Source organism: Danio aesculapii, chromosome 9, assembly GCF_903798145.1.
Source record: "Danio aesculapii chromosome 9, fDanAes4.1, whole genome shotgun sequence".
NCBI lineage: Eukaryota > Metazoa > Chordata > Actinopteri > Cypriniformes > Danionidae > Danio > Danio aesculapii.
The window spans coordinates 28,961,842-28,988,813 of record NC_079443.1 but is presented as its reverse complement, the minus strand read 5'-3'; the positions used below and the strand labels follow the sequence as shown (position 1 = coordinate 28,988,813).

General features: G+C 34.4%; 1 protein-coding gene across 1 annotated transcript; it reads right to left on the bottom strand.

The window, feature by feature from the left end:
- Positions 1-862: 862 nt before the first annotated feature.
- LOC130235182 (armadillo repeat-containing protein 8-like) lies at positions 863-25,005 on the bottom strand. Its single transcript, XM_056465639.1, is given in 23 exon segments — positions 863-1,131; positions 1,796-1,889; positions 2,396-2,468; positions 2,679-2,774; positions 4,873-4,968; positions 7,732-7,881; positions 7,964-8,056; positions 10,785-10,871; positions 10,957-11,038; positions 11,285-11,303; positions 11,306-11,366; positions 12,088-12,183; positions 12,717-12,917; positions 13,014-13,074; positions 13,449-13,539; positions 13,898-13,973; positions 14,073-14,153; positions 15,711-15,803; positions 15,881-15,978; positions 16,072-16,214; positions 18,062-18,133; positions 20,246-20,322; positions 24,923-25,005. Coding segments are annotated over 23 exon segments (2,022 nt in total). The 5' UTR covers positions 24,971-25,005; the 3' UTR covers positions 863-1,097.
- Between the last annotated feature and the right edge of the window lie 1,967 nt (positions 25,006-26,972).

Sequence of the window (26,972 nt, the reverse complement as noted above, 5' to 3'; positions counted from 1 at the left end):
ATTTTTTTTCATTCTAATACATTTTATGACAAAAAAGGAGAAGAGCTTGATCAAATTTAGGCAGGATGCAAACCTGTTTTTCCCATATGAGCTTCAAGGTCCAACGTTCCTGAAACCTCCTAACTGTAAAAGCCTCATCTGCAGCAATTTCTTCGGTGCTGAAAAGCCCTTCTTCTTTAGGAAAAAAAGACAGACACACACACAGAAACCAGTGGGCTGCTCCACGGCAGAGGCCTGCATATATTGAGTGGAAACATTCACTATAGAGCTTCAAAAAGAGGGAGCAATGAGGAGAACGACTGGCTTAAAGATAAAAGGAGTGAATATGAGAAAACAATGGACCTGTCGAAAGAGCAAACAAACTTTCACCTGCTATTCAGGTTTGGATGATTTCTACCAAATGTCTTTTTTTATATGAGACCCCAACATGCCGCCTCGCCAGACAAACCACATCAGCCTATATTACAGAGAGGAAAATACAAAGGGAAAAACAACCTGAAAGGGTAAATTAAAAATCCAAAAAATATATTTATATATTTATATTTATATATATTTACGAGGTATGTATCCACAAAAAAAAAGAACAAAAACAAGCAGTCTTTTTCTAACCTTGTTTCAAAATCCCACTTAAAATAATAACAATTATTATTATTCTCATAATAATAATAATATCATCATCAATAGTAAATCAGCAAACCAAAATGCGGAGGCTAAGCTCCTGTAAGCGTAGCACTGAGAGGTCAATCCGCTTTCTCCAAAGGGAGTCCAAAGCATCAAAGCCTCAATCCACCAGGTGGCGCTGCAACACACTTTGAGGAGCTTTCGTTTTCCTTCACGTTAAGTCCGAAAAGCAGACAAACCAAAAATAATAGTTCCAGGAGAAAACAGAAGCTGACGGAACTGAAAGCCCAAATGGTGCTGTGGCCCCCTGGCAACCTCGTCTCTGATTTACCAAGCTGTTCGGGGTCTCCACAACCAAAGGTGTCTTGTGCAACCAAACAAAAAAGGAAGGGCAAAACAAAACCTAAAACACAAACGCAGGAGATGTGCTCCTCCTAGAGATTGTTAGTGAGGCTGTATCGCGCCTTCCTTCGAGGTCATGCCAAATACTGCTGCATCGCTGTTTTTGCCCTGAGAGAAAGAATGAGAGGAACAGACGCATCATTAAAGGATTAGTTCACCCAAAAATTTATATTAAGTTATTAATTACTGAGCTATGAGGGTAATTCAAGTCCCTGTGCTTAGGTGTTCATATTAATGTCAGTCTTAAGGATATCTATAAGCTACTGTGCTCCAAAACAAAAACTAAATTTACAAATCTTCAAGTTTATCACTTCCGTCAAAATGAGACAACTATTTTTGACACCAAACCATACTTCACTTCCTCATCAAATCTTCTGACCAATCAAATGCTTTCTAGTATTTAATATGTACCGCCCCCTTCAAGACGCTGTTGCTGATGCTCAATTCAGTCTTTCATTCACGTCAAGGAGCGCTCAAACAAGGGTTCACCTAAACACTTGCAAATGTAAAAAAAAGTAAATGAATAAATAAATGACAGCCAAAATGTGTTGATCGGAACTCCTTATTCGTTTTGAAACATGTTGTGCGCATATACTGCACACATACTGGAAATATCCTACACACACATACAATGTCATTATGGAGGGAACTAGAAGATTTCAAATGAAATCCGTTACACACAGTGTAATGTTAATGTCTCATTAATGTGGATGCAGCCTTTTTAATGAAATGACTAGCAGGAGATGAGTGTGTAAGTGTGTGTGTCCTTCACCTGTCACAGAGGTTGGGATCTGATGCCTGGGTAAGTTTGTGTAGGATATCAACAAAGCCCATCTCCCTCAGCTTGTCTTGTCTCTCTTGTGAGCCTGGAGGAAGAAGGAAAACAAAACCTTGTATTCTGGACTACACACAAAGAATCCAATTTACACCATCAGATATGAAGAAACAACGCTGCATCAGTCTTGGTTTTTGTTTCGACTAAAACATTATTTTCAGCCCTGTGTGGTTTATGTTCTCTGAAAATGTGTGCTTTGATGTGTGGAATTTTAGAACAGACTTGAAAAGAAACATTAAGAGAAGAATAGTAAATCAATATTTTGCATTGGCCATTCAATGACTTTAAAGGTTAGGTTGTATTATTTAACATCATTTTCTTATTAATCAAATATAAATAGTTACATTTTATTGTCTTATTCAGAAAGTTGGATGAATTATCATATTTAAGATCGTGTTTAAAAAAAGTTTAATAATTAAAACCAATAATTGCATTTAAAGTCCTAACTTTGCATTTCTTCATATGCCAAAAACGTCAGAAAAACAGAGCACAACTGTTAGCCTGAGCTTCAGTGTTTTCAATGTTGATGTTTCTCACCGTCCTCCTCATTCCAGATGAGATTAGAGATGCAAAAGGTGGCAGCCAGCTGCAGTTTTACATTGGAGTGACCCTGAAACACACACAACAGAAGAAAAAGACACAAACAAATGAATTAAAATGGAGGACACAAGTAATAATAGAAGGTGAACAAGGCTAATTATTATATTTGAAAAAAAATTCTAAGGCAAATTATCATTATACATTATAAATAATAAGAAAAAACAGTAAAGAGAGCAGACAAATGAAGGTAGTTTAGCAAACCAGAAGACATTATGCTGACCATATAATATTTAATTTTTTGGAGCATGTCGTCATTGGTCATGATGAGTTCCTTGGCAGTGTTTCCGTCAGCAATGTTGGCTAATATACATAATGTCTGTAAAAAATGACAAAGACATTGTTAAATATCAGCTATGGAGACTTATGGATCAACCCCCACCCACTTGTCTACACAAAATAAAAATAAAATGTATTTGAAGGAAAATGAAAATAAGAAATGAAATTATTTTGTAATGTTTGTATTTAGGAATCTTTCTATCAACCAATAAGGATCAAAGGTTTACTAAGTTATTATCTACACACGCTCCTTTGTGGAAACCCAACAGAGACTTCTACTGTTTTTTTTAACTCAACTAAACTCACTAAATCATTAATTTATTCATTCGTTCATTTATTTATTTTCCTTCAGCTTAGTCTCTTTATTCATCAGGGGTCGCCACAGCGTAATGAACCGCCAACTCATCCAACACACGCCAACACAGGAAGAACATGCAAACTCTACACAAAAAAGCCAACTGACCCAGCTGGGACCAGCGACCTTTTTGCTGTGAGGCAACAGTGCTAACCACTAAGCCACTGTGTCACCCCTTCAACTAAACTCAATTGTGTTTTTTCCCCATTGAATTGAGCTAAGCACAAAGTCTAACACACAGGGCACACGTATTAGGGGGTTGTTTGAATCCACTTTTGCTATTTTAAGGAAGGAAAAATCCACTCTGCGCCCCTGCACATGGTCTAACAGAGTTGAGCTTATTCTCTTAATGAGTTATGGGTGTGTTTGGAGAATAAACAATCAGAGTCTCATCTCTCATTCCCTTTAAGAGTCAGTTGCGTTGCGCCATGGCACATGTGCTATTTACATGGCGGTATTACAAAAACTGAATGCTTCACTAGCGAGAAAACAATTAAACAGACCATCTACTGTGCGAGAATAAAGAATGAGCCTCCTCCATTCAACCTTTACTTTCACTTTCACATCCTCTCTTTCGTGGATAAGGAAACGGTGTGGAAATTGGATTTGCCATTTAAAACAACGTGGCGGAAAATGGGAAAATTGGTCAGAAAATAGCAACACATCGTGGAAACTGTATTGCGCCTTATTGCGCCAGGTGTATGATAGGGCTCCATAATCTCTCTCAATTACTCCTAAACTTAACCCTTAAAGAAACCAAGCCGCACAATGTCAAAAAATATTGTTTTCAGTAAAGGAACATCTGGTCTTTTTAGCTTTAGTTAAACAAGAACACCTAACCGTTCAAACGTTTGGGGTCTGTGAAGCTAATCTTAATCTGACCTTTTTAAATTTCATCTTTTTCTCTCTTAAAGAGATAGTTCACCCCACAAAAAAATCATTTATTGCCTACATTTACTCACCTTCAAGTCGTTCCAAACCTTTATGAGTTTCTTTATTGTGTTGAACACTAAGAAGGCATTTTGAAGAAAGCTGAAAACCGGTAACTATCAACTTCCTTAGTAGGAAAAAACAAACACTGTGGAAGTCAGTGGTTACAGGTTTCCAGCTTTCTTCAAAATATCTCTCCCGCTTTATATTAGACGGCCTTAACTGCTATGTACTTGCATCAGAAAGTAAAAGAATGTACTAACTTCTGGTGCTCTTGAAGAGGGATACATGTAGAGTTAGGAAACAGGTTGGGTGGTAGGGGTCAATTTAAGGTGTATGAGGTGGTCCACAATTGTAATTACAGAAATTAATTACAGATATAATTAGATGCAGATATTTAATCAATCATTAGTACAATGTAAAACATGTATTTACATAATAAGTACACTCTAACAACGATTAATTTCAGTGTAAGTACATATTAGTTATACCACCTGATATAAAGTGGCACCCAAATATCTTCTTTTGTGTTCAACAGAAGAAAGAAACTCAAACACGTTTGGAAGAAGTGAAAGAGCGAGTCGATGATGTCAGAATTTTCAATTTTGGGTGAACTATCCTTTTAAGTCTCAACATGGCTGAAGCTATTTGGTCAATATACGGTTAAAATAACACAAAAAGAAAATATTTCGGTGGAAATGGTAGCCCTTGACTTCAATAGTATCTTTGTGTTCAACAAAAACAAAGAAAGAAATGCTTAAAACCACCCAAGGGTGTGTTAATGCTAGTAAATATTCATCTTTGTGTGACCCATCCTTTTAACTTGTATGAATCTAGTGTAATAATCGCTTACCTGCTCTTTGACCTCTATGCTGTGCTCTCCCTCCAGGATAAGCGTGACCGCCTGCATTATCTGCTTCCCATGTGAGCTCATGATCTGGTCTATATGCTACCAAAGACAAGCAAAGACAATCAGTGTGTTACAGAAAGCCCATAATCTCATTAGGCACTGAAGGAAATATTTCCGAGCATGAGTTTTGTTTTTGCATTAGAGCTGCGTGATTCTGGATAAACTGAGAGTCCAGATTTTTTTTGTTTGTTTAAAATATAGATCACAATTCTCCCACAAAAATGAATAAAACAACATTAATAATTTACCAGAGCTTCTGATGAAATTGTATTTGCTGTAATACATTTAATAATTTAGTATTAGTATTTTATTTAGTATTAAAGACACAGTATGTCAGCTTCACCACTAGAGGTCGTGCATGCACAACAAACAAAAGTGTAGTTTAATGATGCCGAGTGTAGAATCAAGGGAGTTGGTGTCTTCTTAACATTCCCTAAGACATCTACAGAAATCATGTTCAAGGATGAGCTTAAGTATATAAAATGTATTATCATGTTAATATGACGTAGAATAAGGCTGAAAGCTGTCAAAGCCGAATGAGCTGAAGAGAGCTGAGAGAACTTTTATTATGCCACAGTCGACCACTTCCAATAATTCTGGTCATGATCACATGGAGAAGCAGCAGCCAGTTTTAACATACTAAATACAATTGAGGGTTTTGTGCAGTCTAATAAAACACACAAAATACGAAAACATCTTGTGTTATTTTGTTTTTATAAAATAAAATTGGAAATTGAGGGTGTGTGATGTCATTAGCATGGCGAAACAATGACACAACTCATGTGACCAGCTAAAACTGGTTATTTCTCTGGATTTAAAGTCTCCATGAAGCACAAGTAGTGACCGTTTTTTGTATTGTGATGCAGCTTCTATAGAAGCGGAATAAAACATAAAACAGTGGGCGTGGCTTGTTTTTTCTAATGCAAGCTGATTGGATGTAGTAAAGTAAGTGTTTCATTCAGAAGGATCAGGAAAAGGGTTTGGGGAGAGTTATTACAACCTAACAGACTCCTCTTTCTCACCATTTCTGCTTGTTGTCAAAACTGACAGTTGGAGGGCCGTGGTTAAAAACGTTAGCCACGGTCAATTCCTAAGATATACATAATCTGACAATTTAATTGAAAAAAACACAAAACTGGATATGCATTTTCAGATTTCAATTAAAGATTAGAAGGGCAAACTATTTTTTTTTTCTTAATGATATGCACGGATGAATTGTTCACCACAAAACTAGCAATGCGAGCTAACAAAATCATTTGTTGAAACATTTGGGATGATGTTAGAACATAAGTCACCAAAATATGTAACACTACTTTACTGGATTTTTTTTATGTTTTAAAGAAAGTATTTATACAGATTGTAAGTCTTTGAATTTGATATAATATTTTCTATCTTAGGATGAAAGAATTATTCAATAACTCTAAATTCTCTAAACTCTAATAATAATTCTGATAACTCTAAACTCAATCATTTTAAAGACTTCATGTTTTTCACTACTGGATGAACTAGCATTTTTGATGAATCGCTTGAATGAATTAGTCAATGACAAATACACTTTAACGGCCTCTTGTCTTCATCTACTGGTGCCACCTTAATTGCTACAACCTTTATTTGAAGCATAAAATAAATAACATGACAATGATAATGATTTCAGACATTAATGTTTATATCAAAAATAAACTGAGAGAAGATTTGTTCAACACATTTCTAAACATAATAGTTTAATTACTAAATAATTTCTAATAACTGGTTTATTTTATCTTAGCCATGATGACAGTACATAATATTTGACTTGATATTTTTCAAAACACTTCTATACGGCTTAAAGTGACATGTAAAGCCTAACTAGGTTAATTAGATTAACTAGGCAGGATAGGATAATTATTTTATAACAATGGTTTGTTCTGTAGATTATCGGGAAAAAATAGCTTAAAGAGGGTAATAATTTTGTCCTTAAAATGGCTTTTAAAAATTTTTTAAACTGCTTTTATTCTATCCGAAATAAACAAATAAGACTTTCTCCAGAAGAAAAAATATATCAGACGCATGTGAAAATTTCTTTGCTCTGTTAAACATCATTTGGGAAATATTTAAAAAAAGAAAAAAAAAATTCAAAGGGGGGCTAATAATTCTGACTTCAACTGTATATGTTACCCTATGTATAAAATTGGAGGAACTGTTGTAACAATGGTTTAAAAAAAAAAAAGAATTCTATCTTTTGTCTTTTTTTTTTGTTTTGTTTGCCTCTCTTTTCAGTCTTTATAGTGTTGTTGCTTTTTGTATTGCTTTGTGTTGCTTAAGATCAAAAAATATATACATAATATTTAAAAAAATCTGTCATCATTTACTCACTCCTCAGTTGTTTTAAACATGTTTGACTTTTTTCTGTTGAAAACAAAGTATATATTTTTACAAAAAAAAGCTAGAAACCTTGAAACCATTGACTTCCACAGTATGTTTTTCCTACAATAAAAGTTGATGGTTTCAGGTTTCCAGCTTTCTACAATATCTTCATTTGTGTTCAACAGAAGAAAGAAACCCATAAAGGTTTAAAACCACATGAGGGAGAGTAAATTGTAGGAAACTTATAATTTTTTAAAAGTTGAACTATCCTTTTAAAGACTGAAGAGGTTCAACTACACATGAGGACTCTCTCTGGGTCAAACGCAGATTTGAATATTCCACTATGACCAACAAAGCTTTAATAAAGATGCAAATATTGTAGTCATATAGAATTAAGATTGCACATGTTTTAATTGAGATTGTGATCTTTCAATCATGCAGCTCTAGTATAAATGTTACCTGCCGGGTGGAGAGCAGGTTTCGGAGCAGCCCCAGTGTTTTCATGAGCACATTGGTGTCAGGATCAGACAGGAGTCGAAAGAGCTGTTCCGTGCCCAGAGCTCGAACGATCTCCACCTTCACCTTCTGATCCGCCTGGAATGCCATGTTCTAAACACACATTACACTTTTTGATGACACCAGGCTTTTATATTAAATCTCTCTGATGTGGATTGAAGTCAGCTGGTCTTACCATGAGAGCCCAGATGCCGTTAACCCTAAGAGCTGGACTGTCGCTTTGCGTGAGGCTGCATAGTAACTCGATGACCCCAGACTCTAAGATAGGCTGAGAACAAACACACTTTTAGACTTTAGTCAGTGCTCCAAAAGAAGTTATACATTCAAAAGCAGGGAATCAACATATTAAAAGCAAATTAAATTACATAAAAAAATATAATAATAATATTTTAAAGGACAAAACTTAAAAAGATCCAATTTATTACAAAAAATAAGTGGAAAAATATATCGACATTAGCTTTAGTATAACTTCAATTACACTTAAATGACTTAATTCACATAAAATTAACAGTTAACAAGACTAACTAGGTTGCATTTAAAGCTGTGAGTAAACTTGTACAAGAACAACTTTCATATTGTATAAAACATTTGGGAATAAATCACGGTTTCCATCCACTGAGTTGAAGATGACAATATACTGTACAGCAGGGGTCTCAAACTCAAACTCGCGGGGGGCCATATCAGTGACTGACAATTCATAGGAGGGCCGTTTTAACATTCTAGCACACAACAAAAGTCGACACCAGATGTAATTGATGCACTTAGACATTCTTCCCCAGAGTATCAAAGCTCCTTTTTTGAGTCTTGTTGTACATATTGAAGGGGTATAGTTTAAAATTGCTATGAAAACACTACAATTTAATAATTATTATTCTCCCAATCAATTGTTGCTTGACCAAAAGTTTAACAGATAGTGTAAGACAGCAGTTTGGATAACTTTTTGATTTTACCGGCAATTGTTCTTCTCAATATCATTCTTTTTTGTAAAACTACACACAGAGGGGGAAAGTATGTACATATTCACATTTACTTTATCATGTTTAATTTAGCCAGCAGTCAAATTTTAATAATGTACATTTTTTATACAATTCTTAAAATGCATATTAGGAAAATCTATTAATCTACCATTGAACCGAATATTAGCAAACTGATCATATTTACACCACCAGCATAACATGCAAGCCATGAAAAGGTGTTTGTACAACAAAATACAGGTGGTATAAAACTGATTATAATCAGATGACCCTTGAATATGTACAAAAAATGCAACTTTAGTAAAAGTAGAGCACTTATGGACATATATTTCAACGTTTAAAATGAGCCCCAGAAATAACCTGCATGTGCTCGACCGCACACTGAGAAAATCTGAAGTTACCCGAATATATATTACAGTACCTTAAATGGCCTGAAAGTGTGAGTGTGTGTGTTTTGGGGGGATGGGGGGGACTGGTCAAAACCACAAGTGTATATGCGACTGCAACAACAATGATAGTGATTCAAAAATATATGTTTTGTTGGGGGACGAATCTGACGTCAGTTGTAGGCCGCAAGTGGCCCGCAGGCCGGCAGTTTGAGAGCCCTGCTGTACAGAAACTTTGGCTCAGGCATTTCAGACAGACTGAAAGATTTTTTGTGATGAGATCAAACTGCTGGCTTGTTCAATAATCTACTCAACATTATTGCCGCAATATTTATTCAGTGACTGTGTTTTTCCTTTTGGTACTTCATGCGCGTCTTCTTGTCGGACAAATTTCAATCAATAAAGCTGCAAATTTTATATGCAAATTTTAAGAGCGTGTGCTCAGCTTGGGTTTTAAGTCATTCCAGTATATTTTTATGCAAAGGAACCTTACTTACTTACTTACTTATGCAAAGGAACTAGAGCTGTGCATCAATGGATTCAATCTTCAGTTACTACACTGAACTGAACTAAGCTGAACTTCAACTCTGAAACTGGCACTAACACAGTTTTCAATTTACTAGAAACTTCTATGTTAAGCTGCTTTGACACAATCTACATGTAAAAGCGCTATAAAAATGAACTGAACTGAAACTGAATAAATAGTGTGGATGAAAACACACTGTACAGTAATGTTTTCTGTTAATATCTGTGTCTTCCGTTCAAATTCTTTAGATATTATTGTATGTTTCAAATGAATAGATATTATTTTTTATTCAATTATTAAAAATGATCCAGGATGCTCATTTAGTATTTTCAAAAGCACATCATACTGTATAATAGCAAAACATAAATAACAAATTGACAGTTGAAGTCAGAATTATTAGCCCCCACCCTGAATTATTAGCCCCACTGTTTATTTTTTCCCCAATTTCTGTTTAACAGAGAGAAGTTTTTTTCAGCACATTTTTAAACATAATAGTTTTAATAACTCATTTCTAATAACTGATTTATTTTATCTTTGCCATGATGACAGAAAAAAATATTTGACTAGATATTTTTCAAGACACTTCTGTACAGCTTAAAGTGACATTTAAAGGCTTAACTAGGTTAATTAAGTTAACTAGGCAGGATAGGGTAATTAGGCAAGTCATTGTATAACGATGGTTTGTTCTGTAGACTATCGAGAAAAAAAATTGCTTAAAGGGGCTAATAATTTTGACCTTAAAATGGATAAAAAAAAATTAAAACTGCTTTTATTTTAGCCGAAATAAAACAAATAAGACTTTCTCCAGAAGAAAAATTATTATCAGACATACTGTGAAAATTTTCCTTGCTCTGTTAAACTAATTTGGGAATATTTTAAAAAGGAAAAAAATTCAAAGGGGGCTAATAATTCTGACTCAACTGTAGTCCAACTTCAATTTCAAAAATCCTTGACTATATAGAAACCACACAAATCAAATACTATAAATCTAAAACAATTTTTTTGTTGACTGAAAACCAGTGTTTAAGCACTAAGGTTTAGGTGTGCTGAGTTTTTTCCCTTTGTAAACAATGTTAATAATGCTAAGCCCAACCAAGCGTGAGTACTTACCTCTTTACTGGGTGAAAATTCCAGCAGAAGGTTGCATAGTGTTGAAGAGGCCATAACCAGAACCTCATCTGGTGCGTTCTGTAATAACTACCAAAACAAACAAATCATATGTTTATTCTGTTTGGCTTAGATTAGCGTTGAGATTTAGCTTAGCATCATCGGGATGTCATACCTTCATTAGTGGTTTCCATACCGCATGATCATGGAAACTCGTTCTTAGCTGTTGTACTGATCGGGATAAACTGTGCAGACATCTAGAGAAAAAAAATGAAAAGAAATCATCTGAAATACAAGAGGCAACATTTATTTTTTAATTCTTCAAACTTTTCAACATCCAATTGCTGTGGAATTTCAACAAACACATTTCATATTTACACTACTGATCAATAGTTTGAGGTCAGTAAGCGGTCTTGAAAAAGGACGCTCATTAGGCCCATCAACAATGCATTCATATTATAAAAATGAATTACAGAAATACTGTGAAAAGAGATGCCTCATACCTGACTGCTGCTAACCGTACTTGATACTAGATTCTGATAAGCCGCTAACGATTCTGTCCATCATGTTTTCCGTCTCTGTAATCTGTAGGGGGGAAATTGTATCTTTTATTACATCTACCCAATATTATCTTTACTTAAGGATGTTCATTGTGAATAATTTGTCTGACTGACAACTGACACTCATTAACTGTAAAACCGACAAGGTTTAACAATGACAATTAAATTGCAATTAAATTAAATTGGAAGTGTGAATTGTGACCCTTTAAAAATCCACATATTTCAGTCCAATTTCGCTACATGTAAAAGTGTATGTGACAAATAAGGCTTTTCTTCATCATCATCATATGTTTTAGCTTAGATACCACTATATACAGTAAAGCCCATAATTAGGGAAAATCCTGACATACAGTTTTTGTTCAAATGTAAATAAAAACTAAGAAATAATTTATTTTGCACAAAAATAACCTCTTGTACATCATCTTATTATCTTTTGGAGAAGCCTGTGTCATTTCCGGTCAAAAAAACTAATCTTGCTGGTTGAATAAAAGTAATGTTAAGTTTTGCCAGGGGTATGAATATATAATTTTGGGCTTGACTGTATGTGTTTGTGTGTTAAAATAACTTGAATGACCCTTTGAACTATTATATGACAATAATAGTAATCAGCCAGAACAGAATTCTTACTGTCAATTATGAACATGTTTTAAACTGTCATGGTATGAATTAGAATTAGATAAGATAAGCTATAAAAACACTTGTCGTGGTAATCTATCTATGACAGGAAGATAGCTATGGTGTCTCACCTTCTTCCTGATGTCCTCATCATTAGACCCCAGTGAAGCATAGAGTTTAAAGGCTGCCTGTCGAAGCTCATGTGCATGTTTCAAGTCATGATCCAACTAAACACAGACAGAGACATTATTTTTTTGTAAATGCAATCGGTTACATCAGCCTATTCTGCATATTTAGGTTGATATAAGAACAGGAGAAGACACTAAAATGTCCTCCTTTGCAAACGAATTAAATGCACGTGGGTAAAAACAAAAAATATATAAGAAATGATGTGGCTATCATTTGGTTTTAGGCATCAAAACAATAAAAGAGCAGCTTTCGGTCATTAAAAATAAAATCTAATTTAAAATCTAACTAAATTTATTGAGATCGTTCTTATACATACGCTTCAAAAAGCACAGGTCAGAAAATAAGGTATGTTTTAATTTTTGAAAATGAATGAATAACTAGTAAAATATTATGTGCTGGAAAAGGAAAAAAATGAGTTTTAGAAACCAAATATTAAAACTATTGTGTTAAAAATATTTGAAAAAGAATGACAAATTCACAGGAGGGCTAATAATATTTATCTCAACTGCATAAAAAAATCCCTATTGCGTCTTTGACACATGTACGTATAAATATATGTGCATGAAGTTACCCTTTTAATATCAGTGATGGCACTGACGGAGCTGGGGTATTTAAAGTAGTCAGCCAACATGGACACGAGATGGTCCGTGACGCTGGCAATGCGCTGCAGTTCAATATCTGGCTCCATCAGGTAGGCCAGCGTCTCTGCACCCTCCACCCTCTCCTCCAGTAACCGCTCTTTACTGCACATCCGGACCAGGCATGGCAGAGTCTGTCCAAACAAACACACACACACACACCCAACTTGTTTATGTGTGCTGTCAGCTTTTAAATCAGTCACAATATAAATAGGTGTTCTAGGTGATACCTTTAGTACAATGCAGTTGTCTTCTGTCCTGATGGCTCCTGCTCGACACATGTACGTTAAACTGGGAGGAAGAGTAGGAGTATGTAAATTGAAGAATTCACACAGGTAAATTTACTTTAAATTAATTGGCACAGATAGCCTAGTGCAGGCATGTCCAAGCTCGGTCCTGGAGGGCCGGTGTCCTGCAAAGTTTAGTTCCAACCCCAATCAGACACACCTGGGCTAACTAATCAAGCACTTACTAGGCTTTCTAGAAACATCCGTGCAGGTGTGTTGAGGCAAGTTGGAGCTAAAATCTGCAGGACACCGGCCCTCCAGGACCGAGTTTGGACACCCCTGGCCCAGTGGCAACTCATATCTATACTGCTCTATCATAATAAAGGCTAAAATGGCAATGAATAAATACAGATTACCTGCATAATGAGATTTACTCACCATTTGGCGGCTGTAAGCTGCATTTCGATGGGTTTGTCCCTTTGCATCATTCTAACAAAAACCTGAGAGAGCTGTTCACCATCTACAAGCACTGAAAAACCCACACAAGTAAATTAAACACAGTAAATCAATTTATTAAAATCTTAAAACAACAGTGCTGCTTTGTATTTATTATTTCATATTAGTTCTTTAACAAAAACAGCAACTACATTGCAATCATACTCACTAGTGGCTTCTACAGAAGTACATAAACTCTCTATGAAGATTCTGAAGACTATTTTGTATGCCAAAGAAACCAACTCTGTGCTTTCATTTCACTGAACAGTGATCCTGATATTATTAAAGATTTAGAAAAAAGATGGACTGCACACAAAAGAGATATTCTTGGCTTACTGTGAGCCAGAGGGACAAAATAATGATGATGGTTGGAGAAAGAGGGTCATGCTCACCATTCACCAGTGTCATGGAGACCTGAGCGTTCTCATAGGCCAAGACTGAGAAACACTTCAACGCCTGCATCCGTACCTGCAGAAAGAGTTGTTCCCACATTATTACTAAGAATACACCAACCAGCATTAAAAATACAATAGCTAACAGAAAAAGCCATAAGGTTGCATTATGTACTTTATAAGATGGAGAGATAAGCAGAGGAGCAATGTTCTGGATGGCACCATGGTTGAACAAGACCGTCTGATGTTCAGGAGTCTGGGCAAAAAAAAAAAAAAAAAACATTAAAGAAAACCAACACAAGCTAATGGAAAATATATGTAGCATTTTTGCAAAAATTATACGTTTGTACTTTCCCGTTTCATACTTCATACAGTAAGTGGCGCTAAAATTGGGTTGAAGTTTTTCAGGAATAGGTAAACATGTGCCCAAGTAGAGTACAAGTGCAATTCTATACAAGCTACTAAGAAAACAAAATCATAAAAAACTGATCATACACAAGCAGATAAATACAGTATGTGATGCAAATCATAAAAAGTCTAAAAATTATGTACTACGGTGAAAATATTTTGTGGTTATACAGTATATGGCAGTGGTTCCTAAAGTAGGGTTGGTGATATCCAAAAATCAAAACTATTACAATTAACATATTGTATCCATAACTAGCCAAATATAATCATAATAGTTGCATTAAACAACATGCAGATAAAAAGCCTTTTGATTTTTTTCCATTGAATTGTGATCCCTGGGTTGATTACTTTAGATTAACGACATAGTAATACTGCAGAGTATCTATGCGATTATTACATAGTAATACAGCAGACTGATCTTGCGACACCATGTTAAACTTTCCAGCACTCATGAACATTCAAAAATAAATACAGGTCACGGCTGAATGTGGAGGATGATTTCTTAGTGCAGTCTCCAAAAATGTACTTGCTGTGCTCCAAAAACTGTGCCCACCCGTCTCATTAGGTGAGCTTAATGTTGAAATAAACAAATTAATAATTACTATACAAAAATTACATGGTTATTACATTGTTGCAGTTTTTGTGTGTTCAATATGCTTTTGTTTATATAGGCCTTTTGGTGTTTGCAATATTTGCATATTTATAACCACCTCAGAGGATAGTGGGGCTTGCGAGTGACAACTGTTATTTTTAGGGGTCATGGGTTCTTTTTACAGAAAAAATGTTAGAAAAATGCAGTGAATTGTGTAAGGACTTGACTAAACGTTCCTAAATTTAAACTAGAGAGAAAACAGTAGTTAAGAATCATCTGATAATAGCAATGTTGACGTTTGAATAAGCTCTGCAATTCATTTCTGTCACATTTTAAAACAATTTTTTTTACAGTAGGCTGCTGTACAGCAAGCAGCTTCACAGTATATTATAATTAAATTTTACATTGTACTTTAAAGCAGAACTTTAGGTGTTTGTTTTTGTTTACATACGTCTGACTTCAATGAAATTAACCAGAGAATATTCAGACATCAAAGAAGGTGGACCCTAAGAGCCACATCTACCTATTAAACATTCATCACTGATCAGTGGCATTTTAAAGATATTTACCAGCTAAAGAACATTTTTTAAGAAAGTTTTGGAACGTCCTTTCAAACTCCTGAAACAAACTCCAAATAACCTTTGTTTGGGGCTGCTTTTGTTTAAAATGGCATCACATCAGTTCGTTCTTCACTTTAAGCATAATAGGCTCTTTTTAGTGTGGCCACAAATGTCTGTACATGGCTAAACCAGAACCTTTTACTTGCTTTATCATAAGTCTGAATAACTGCATATTAAGTGGTGTGCATGTTACCTTGCAGCAGTGGGCGAAGATTTGCGTGATGTATTCCTGCGTGTGCTGTGACCGACTCAACAAAGACATGAGGTGGGGGATCACGGTGGGATCCTGATAAAAATAAACACACTTTGATCACACTTGTGCTTGTGCATATGTAAATATATAAAACAACTGGACGTGCTTACTGTGTAGAGCAGCTGGACTGGTGTGACTGGGCTGATGAAAACGGTTCTTAAACAGCGCAGACATGCCTCAATAAAGATCAAATCAGAACACAAGAGACCTGTGCACAAACAATGGAGACTTGAGCACTGTTCTTATGACAAATACAGAAGGAATGTCCGAAGATTTAAAGAAAGAATTAAGGATTGAAAACCTTGCAACAGGGCTGGGATGATGTGACAGTCCACCAGGGACTTGATGTTGTTCTCTGTGCCCATGGATAGACTGCCCAACACAACCGCACATTCAGTCCTCAGCTCCAGAGTGGAGGAGCTCTGCTGGAGGAGATACAGGAGTCTACAAACACACATTCTGATCAGCAATAAACATCTCATGAAATCAAAACAGCTTTGAAATGTCAATTTCAAAAATAGTCAATTTTTCCCCTACTGTAATGCTGATTCAATTGAAACAGGAAAAAACATAGGGAGGGCTTGAGTTTGTTTGCCTGAATCAATTGGATGGTTGGCTTTTTTCAGAATAGTTTGTATTTTACCATTTCAAGTCATAAAGTTATTGGTTTATCATCATGGCACACTTGACTTTTTATCTCTGAATTTTAAGTTTATTTATTGATGATTCTTTCTGATGCAGAAGTTAAAACTTCTAACTTAAAATTACATATAACATAAAAAAACTCAAAAAAATATAGTAACTGTACAATATAACCAGAATTATGAGAAAAACATGACAGAAGAATTGTGATTAAAGTCAAATTTGCTAAATATAAAACCTGAATTGGGAGAACAATTGTTTATATTACATTACATTACAGTACATTATTCATTCATTCATTCATTTTCTTTTGGCTTAGTCCCTTTATTAATCTGGGGTCACCACAGCGAAATGAACCGCCAACTTATCAAGCATATGTTTTATGCAGCGAATGCCCTTTCAAGCTGCAACCCATCACTGGGAAACATCCATACACACATATTCACACACATACACTACGGTCAATTTTAGCAAATCCAATTCACCTATACCACATGTCTTTGGACTTGTGGGGGAAACCGGAGCACCCAGATACATTATTTTATATTATATTACATTACATTACATTACACTACACTACATTACATTACATTACATTATATTATATTATATTATATTACATTACATTATATTATATTATATTATATTATATTATATTATATACTGGTTTCCCTACACTGGCTACCAATCCAGTTTAGAATTCAGTACAAAGTACTGTTGTATGTTTTTAAATCCCTCCATGGTCTGGCCACTGAGTATATTTCAGAGCTAATTAATATACACCAACCCGTGAGATCACTTCGCTTTAAGGATCGACATATTTGCAAGTTCCGCAATCACACTTGAAATGTCGAGGCGATAGAGCTTTTCAGTAGCAGCTCCAAGACTTTGGGACGATCTTCCACTCTCATTTCCAACTTTTGAGGTCACTGAAAACACACTTACTTTCTTTAGCTCTTAAGCATGTGTTGTGAGTTTATGTATTTTGGTTCTTTGTATGTTTGCATGTATTATGTGTTTTTATGTACAGCACTTTGGTACCCATTGTGGTTGGTTGAAAGTGCTCTAGAAATAAATTAACTTGAGTTGAGTTATATTATCTCTCAATATTGACTTTTTCCTCAGAATTGTGGTATAAACTAACACATTAACATTGTGTGAGATGTAAACTTAAAACTGCTAAGAAAACAGAACTGTAAGTATCTGAAATGCAATTGTTAACTAATTAATGTAATTTACTTATTATTTATTAATTTTATTTATTTATTTATTTATTTATTAAATTATTATTATTACTTTTATTCTGAGATTACAAAAATGACATAAGAATATATTTTTAAATAATGTGCACAAAAAATTATTTTTAACAAATACTGCAACATACAGTAAACATTTTAAGTGGATCTAAACCTTTAATCAAAATGGTCCCAAAACTATTCATCCACACCTATTCCTGTCTTAGGAAAAACTGTCTTGACTTCTCTATATTCTGTTAGCAAGTCAAATTTGCATTTATGCATTAAGATCAATCACACTATTAGGTGAGATAACTGTGTAACTGTATAATGGTATAAAGCAACTATGATGTCTCGGTCATGCTGGTTTACAAAACCTCTATTGGTAAAAGGGAGTAAAGTGGGAGGACCTACCTTGGCACGGCTCCCAGCACGATCAGGTTGGCCTTCTGTTTGTTGTTTCCGATGACAGCATTTTTCATGTCACTGTTAACACAGGTGCAAACACATATAACACAAGACCTATGGCTTAATTCTTAAACTATTACAACTGTAATTAACCACAAAACTTCTTAACGGTAGAGAGAAAATGCATAAACAAAATTAGTACAAATATCACAAGCATTCTTTTATTAGATATTGAAACTGTGTGAACAATAAATGACCAAAATATTATGAATGTGTTGTTTAAAGCAGCTGAATTAAAGAACACTGGTGTCTTTGTTAGACATTTTCATATAGACAGTTAACATGTATTTGAATGATGTGAGCATCATAGAGGCTCATAATGATAGAGAGTAAATAGTAAGAGACTCCCAGCACAGATCTCATGACTCATTCAGCTCACTCACAGCATGCACAGGTCATGAAGCCTCACTCAAGTTCTCCTTTGAGGTTTCTACTTAATAGTACGAACATCGTACTCGCAGCACAAAGTGATTCTGGTCTGAATGAAAATGGAAATGCAGTATTTTTTTTTTCATTTAATTCTGATCTAAAAACAAAACTAAATTATATGTAAATTAATAATGCATTTTATAAATATTCTTCTTTGTGAACAAAAAGGTTAATGAGTGAATGTTTTAGAAAGGATTATTGCTACATAAACAGAGTTTAAATTATGTATGAATGTAACTATACAGTTTCAATAAACCCATGCAGCAGTGATGTTTTTATGCACTCTATTTATTCTATTTACTCAATTTATTTCAATTTAAACCAGGTAATATGTTCAAATGTAGGGATGAAATATAAATATTAGATATGATACTTACAAATTTTTTTTAGACATTATGATAAGAGGACTAAACTAAACCTGAAATGTAATTATTATTTTAAAAAGCTGAATCGTAGTACTAATAATGAAATTAATTCTGATAATAAAATACAAGGGGTGTCACGGTGGGGCAGTGGGTAGCACGAACGCCTAACAGCAAGAAGGTCGATTTGTTCGAGCCTCGGCTGGGTCAGTTGGCATTTCTGTGTGGAGTTTACATGTTCGCTTAAGTTTCCTCCGGGTGCTCTGGTTTCCCCTACAAGTCCAAAAGACATGCGCTAAAGGTGAACTGGGTAAGCTAAATTGGCCGTTGTGTATGTGTGTGAATGAGTGTGTGTGGATGTTTCCCAGTGATGGGTTGCAGCTGGAAGGGCATTTGCTGCGAAAATCATGTGCTTGATAAGTTGGCGGTTCATTCCGCTGTGGCAACCCCAGATTAATAAAGGGACTAAGCCAAAAATAAAATGAAGGAATGAATTAATAAAATACAAATAATCCAAAAAAGGAATTAAAAAAAGTAAAATCTCAAAAAAACAATAACCAAAGCATAAATTTTTTTGAAAAAAAAAAAAAAAACACCTAAATATTAATAAATAGCATACAATATTAGCATATTGACAATACTCACTTAAGATCAAAACCATTTGAAAGTTGTAATAATTACAAAAGTCATTACAAGTTATTAAAAATTACTAGTTTTATTATCCGACACAATAAATTCTTGCAATTTTTTTAATCTGGATGGATTCTAAATGGCTGTCAATGGTTTTATAATTATGTTCTTTATATATATATATATATAGCCTGTCATGTGAATGCTTTATTATTTAACATTTTTTAGAACCATTTCTTTAGCGTTATACTGTTGATCCCAGGTGTGGATGGCCTTTTAGAGCTACTATTAGTGGTGCATCTCTGTTGACGTTGTTGTTGACAATGTTGCATCATGTTTAAATCTGAGGCAGCATAATGTAATTCTAGAAGAAGCAGTATCTTAGTATGATGGAGTCTCTATAACTGTGGAAAAGTACTATGGCCTATGGAAGTCAGGAAACGTCAAGCTAACAGTAACCAGAGCTGGAGTTAAAATAAAGATGAAGAGAGCGAAGCCACAGCTACTCAGACACACTCACACAAACACACAAGTACAGCAGCAGTGCACAACATCTTACATGAAACAAATAAAAAAATTAAAAAACAACACAGACTTGTTCTCCGAGGAATAAAAACATCCTCTTGTGGTGACAGTCACAGCTTTTTGCACTTAAAAGTGAACACAGTGAACTGTAACATAGAGAAAAGACACATGGTTGCGTACTCACATGACTCCCTGCAGGACGTTCTGTGGGTCGGGGTCAAAAAGCCGGTCAACATAGTGGCGACTCGTGGCTGTGACTTCCTGCATGGTCACAAATGACAGAACAAAGATGATTCAGCAAACTCGTCCCATCTGAGGCATCACAACACCCTCTTTCTCGCCCCACAGCCTCCTCTCTGGCTCACAGGGGCACAACACTTCAGTCTGTTTATCCTTACAGTTGCAGACTGTTGGTGGAAGCCTCCAGAAGGACAGCAGAGATCTGATGCCGCTACCTCAAACGTTCAAAGAGAGATGGCGATTTCATGCCTAGAGAATTAGGGGATTGGTGGTCTGCGGGAATGACCAAGTCACCCCAAACAAACCAAACCATCTATAAGATCAGCTGACACTGAGATAGCACTCAAATGTTGATCCTTCAGAACATTAAAATCATAAATCTAGTAAAATATTACAAATTTTAATTGCGTGAAATTTTCAGAATCTGGGTCCATTTTGAGAGAAGAGGGCAAACCGATCCTAATTATATTCAGCAAAAAGTAACGAATTTAAAATTATAGTTTGAAAATGTTGTAAATAAAATATGTTCAAATGTGAAATAAATATTGGTTCTGCGTATCAGTAATAAATGCATAAATAATTAGTTTGATAACATAATATAACACCATAATATATACAGTTGCAAGAGAAGTATGTGAACCCTTTGGGATTACTTGGATTTCTGCATAAATTGGACAGAAAATGTGTTGTGATCTTTATCTAGGTCACAACAATGGAATAACAAAGTCTGCTTAAACTTATACTACACAAATATTATACGCTTTCATGTTTTATTGAACACATCGTGTACACATTTACAGTGCAGGGTGGAATTCCGTCCGTGGATTTGATGTTTTGAAGAATCAACATATATACAGCTGAATCTGCAATGCTGTTGTTATTACTGAGTAAAAAACAAAAGTAATACAATGAATAATATTGGTTTTGAATATTAGACAAATAGACGTGCAAATAATCTGTATTGTTTATAAATGAAAATAATGCAGTGATTTAGGTTTGTTCATGTGTATACCAAATGCATACTAATCAGTGTCCTTAAATGCAATTTTTAATCATAATAAATGTTATTATTACTATTAGGACTGGGTGAATTGGTCTAAAATAAAAATCTGAATGAATTGAACATTTTAACTCAATTACAATTAATGAACGATTATTTTATTTATTTATTTAGTTATTTTTTGCTCTCATAGTTCACTGACAGATTTTGTAGAGTAAATATTCTCACATATTACAAGTAAGAGATTTTTGAATAAAGGGTGCATTACTTGATTTTAAAATAGTTAAACACACAATATCTACTATCTATAATTACTGAACATCAACGTTGAACAACTGAAATTAAAACACACTCTAGAACCAACAGTTACTTTTTTTCTAATAATAAAATGAAAATAAATAACTTTTCTGAATACTACCTTAATGTACAAATGTACAAGTAGCTAAAGCTCGCTCATTTAGAGGCGGGAACTGGTGGACGTGCAACAACTTTATTTATAAGGTAAACACAAAACAATAGTAACTATTCTGAGCTACTCCACGGGACTCGACACTTGTAAACACTTGCTTTAAAGGGCTCACTGGAGTCTGCGCAGGTCTGCAACCCACCATATGCGTGCACTCGACCCAGAAGTATAAATCAGCCTTGACAGAGTGGGGTCATGTCACTCCACATGTGGTAGGAAGAGTAATTGAAAAAAATTGACCTGGTAAAATTAGATCGATTATAGGTTCTGAATGCCGATTTCGATTACTTTTCGATTAATAACCAAGCCATAATAATAATACTTATTATTATTATTATTTATGAAAAGAATACACTACGAAAAAAAAGCTTAGCATCAGCAGGAATACTATTCACATATCACATAAACAAATAAGATTATTTTCAAAAACTGCATTTACCAACCAGTATTTCCGACAACTCAAAAATTCACACTGACTTGACTTGAAGTTGTATAACACCAACAAAACTTGTTCCAGCATAAAATGAGCTACAAACACACTGCAACAACGCATTTGAATGATCTAGGATAATTATGGGATAAGCATTATGTCTAACTCTTATTACCCAGCCCTGAAGAATTATGTGGCTGTCATTTTAGAGGTCATTGCATTTAGGCTGCACTTATTACATAAACATTAACATTTATCTGACATTGGTTAAAGTGTGGGATGGTATGTAAGCCAAAACACACGTCCTCGAGTGTTTTGAGATATGACATCACGGCATGAATTTAGAAATATTACTATGCTGATAAATATTTTAAACTCGTATGTGTGTCTCAGAGACCTCAAGTGTAAATCTTAAACAACAGAGGTTAAACAGAACCTGAAAATTGATGAACCTGATGATAACTGTTGACTTTTTGATGAGAGGATTTCTACTTCATCATACAGCAAAAGGTTAAAGCTTTAACAGTATCACTCTACTGATTTGATTAAATTAGAATATTAAATATTAAACATTTGATAAGACGATACCAAACAAAACTAGGCTGCAAGATATTAGAAAAATCTGACATTGCAATATTGTTTTATTCTGCGAGAGCACCAGGAGGAAACCCACGTGAACGCAGGGAGAACATGCAAACTCCACACAGAAACGTCAACTGACCCAGCCGAGGCTCAAACCAGCGACCTTCTTGCTGTGAGGCAACAGCACTACCTACTGCACCACTGCATCGTCATTTCTAAACATAATAGTTTTAATAACTCATTTCTAATAACTGATTTATTTTATCTTTGCCATGATGACAGTAAATAATATTTTACTAGATATTTTTCAAGACACTTCTGAACAGCTTTAAAGTGACATTTAAAGGCTTGACTAGGTTAATTAGATTAACTAGGCAGGTTAGGGTAATTAGGCAAGTTATTGTATAATGATGGTTTGTGATGTAGACTATCGAAAAAAATATAAAGCTTAAAGGGGCTAATAATTTTGACTTTTAAATGGTGTTTAAAAAATAAAAACTGCTTTAATTCTAGCCGAAATAAAGTAAATAAGACTTTCTCCAGAAGAAAAAGTATTATTAGACATACTGTGAAAATTTCCTTGCTCTGTTAAACATCATGTGTGTGTGTGTGTGTGTATGTGTGTGTGTTGTGATATGACACAATTTCACTAGATGACTTAAATATCTCTATTTGTAAATAATTTATGATTCTGGAAGAGAGTGCATCTGCAAAAAATGTAATTGACAATCTACAATAATTCATACATTCAATAAAGAAAAAGATACAAATAAAATAAACAGTGTTTTATTGCTTTCCATGACGTCTTAACACTACTCAGGTACAGTGCTCAGCATATATAAGTACACCCCTAACAAATATATCTTTAAAATGAACATTTTTTTAATAGGAGGCTATAGTTAATCATCATAAGTTACAAACGGTCTAATTTCTTATGCCTGACTGCTTTTAAAATCCTCACACAATCACAGGCCCAAAAAAAAAAGGTGCAAAATGACCTAATATAATCCAGACTCAGCATTGCAGATCCTGCGATGTGACTATTGCGAATGCTCACATTACGATATCAATACTGAAATGAAGCTCTAAACAAAACAAAGCTAAAGTTGGTTTTATATTCACACATTCTGACTTTCTCCTTAATAATATAATTTCTAAATAGTGCAATCATAGCAGCACCCAACGGCGACACCGGCAACACCGTTTACAGACCATTTTGAGGGATGTAAACAAAAAACTATGATCCAACGTATTCCTGTTTTACATTTTTAATTTCTGTAGCTTCCGAGAATCCTAAAATTCCCACATATTGAAAAATAATTTCATGATAGCTGTTTTAACATTAAGTTTTGATTGAATTGTCTCATGTTACAGTTATGAAACAGTTTGATAACAAGCTGAGAATGTTCATGGGCCAATGACATGACCACATTTAAATGGTGTATAGTCAATGAAATTGTGCCAATGTTGTTTTGAAGTCATACTTACATGTGATTTCAGACCGAATCTTCAAAAAAGTGTTAAACAATAAAGAGCAATATATAAACGAATATAAAACCAACTTAGCCTTAATCCAAACAAAAGATGAAAGCTGATTTTTAAAAGAGGTCACCTACAAAAAGAATCAAAGTACCACCATATTTTTCTACACTACCATTTGAAATACTTTATAATATCCGGTTAAGAATGGTAATCACTATTTTTAATCGCTAAGCTACACAGGTAGCGACCCTGACAGGTGATCGCATCATTGCACCGGTGTCCCACCACAGTGAGTGCTGATCAACATGTGTCAAAACACAGGACACAAACTACAGGGCTGTCAAAAGGGGGGCGTTTCCAGCACATTTGCCCATCAGATCATCCCTTAAGCACTTCATCAGACAGTATCGAGCAGGTTTGATTTTGTTTTTGAAGCCGCGGCTCTAAATATAGATAGAAAACTAAATATAACTTTGATTTGACAGCTCTGAGCCCATCCAGATCTGCTGTTAGCCACATAAACAGACAGGCAGTCATCAGAAAAGCCACACCGGTGAAGTTAAGATCAACCGCTAAGGTCTATGTAATGTGTCTAGTGTATATCTGAGAGATCCTGAAGTGAGAATGTGAGTTTTTAATAGGAATAATCAAAGAGACTCACAGATAACACGCTGATGCGTAAAGGGGCCTCCAGCAGGCACGCCATCATTCACTCAGCGGAACATTCACAGCGGCACTTTCCACACAAACGTAGCTCAGCCAGCAGCTTATTTACAGCGGCACTTTCGTTACTGCTTTCATCGGCAGAACATTCACACCAGCACTTTCCACACCACTGGGTTCCAGGATCTACGAAGTTCGCCACGTAATATTTATATAATGTAATATGTATGTACATTTATATATATCGTTCCTATGACTTACTTATACATCAGTACGTTTTACTGACTCGTTCTCTTAATTTTTATTAACAATGCTTGAACAATAACAGAAAGACATTAATACTTTTTTTTAATTACACAAAAGCCTGAGAAAACAATCATTGTACATTTACAATCTTTCCATCCTCATTGATAATAATAATAATAATAATAATAATAATAATAATAATAATAATAATAATAATAATAATAAACATATATTAATAAATAAAATAACACAGTTTAACAAATAAAATAAATTATAAAGAAAATTGGGGAGTTGTAGTTCTAAAAAATATAACACTAAAATCCTCTAATGATGAATATAAATATCTTGCTTTCTGACTTTTGATCTCTCTCTCTCTCTCTTAATATCTTCAAATATATAACAAATTCTTCTTTAAACACCAGTCTTGAGGGAATTTTGAAAAAATTGCAATTATGAATATAACATTTTAATAATTTCAGCAAATTATTCATTCATTCATTCATTTTCTTTTCAGCTTAGTCCCTTTATTAATCTGGGGTCGCCACAGCGGAATGAACCGCCAACTTCCAGCTGCAACCTATACTGAGAAACATACACTCTCATTCACACACATACACTTCAAACAATTTAGCTTACCCAATTCACCTGTACCACATGTCTTTGGACTTGTGGGGAAAACCGAAGAACTTTTTATATTTTTATATAACTTATTATTTATCAGAACTTTTTTATTTGTGAATGTGTTGTATTTAATTTATATTTTTAACATGCAGTTTATATAGCATCTCGAGATGTGTGTGTGTGTATATATATATAATCTAGAGAGAGTGTTTTGAGTTTCATTGCTAGGAGTAGGGCCCCCAAATCACCAAGTCAGCCCCTGCATTTGAGTCATCAATATTGAATTTTAACCTTAGAAACTCTTTTGCAGGATAAATATGATTCATTGTGTTTTCGTCTCTTTATAGTTCACCCTAAAAAATTACACTTCATTATTTTTTACTCATCCTCCCAACTGGTCAAAACACATTTTTAGTAAAATGTTTATTGTTCATCTTTATATAGAGAGATATGTGGTTTTAAATGAGGGATTAAATCACTGATCAGCTCTATTATAGATCAGTGGACTAAATGACTTACATGGTATGTTATAATTAACAAGAAGCTTCTAGTCATATCTTAACTATTAATCAATAACAACTAGACAGAAACCTCTTCACAGTGGTAACTTGAAAAGCTTTACTTTAGGCTGTTTTGTGTTTTCCAATGTCAGGACAATTTTTCTTTTTTTAAATTGTCGGTACTTGGATAATAATAAACCCTAATCAAACCAATTTTTTTCAAAAGTTTTTTTTTTTTTTATTATTTGTGAAACAATCGTTTGTTTCTTAACACATGTGTATTTGATTGGTCAATCCCCAATCAGCGCTGAGAAAAGTAACGTGTACCACGTGACAAAGCATGCAGCCGGCTACACTTTTATTTTTTTATTATTTTTTATTACAATTTTAACTTTATTTATAAATTGATTATCTTCAATAAGTGAATTGTTTAATTTCCAGTAATTAAAACGAATCCTCGAGTTCTTGTATTACCAAGACTAATAACTATATGGATCATTTTATAATCACTATAAACTGAAGGCACTATATTAGTTTCTTGGACGTGATTCCCAAGTTCCTTAGATGTTTAACCAAAAATCAATTCTAGATTGTAATGATCTATCCTTATTATTCCCAAGTAAAGTCTATCTTATCAATATTTCTTTGTCTCCATTCATTCTGAATTAGAAAGTGAAATTA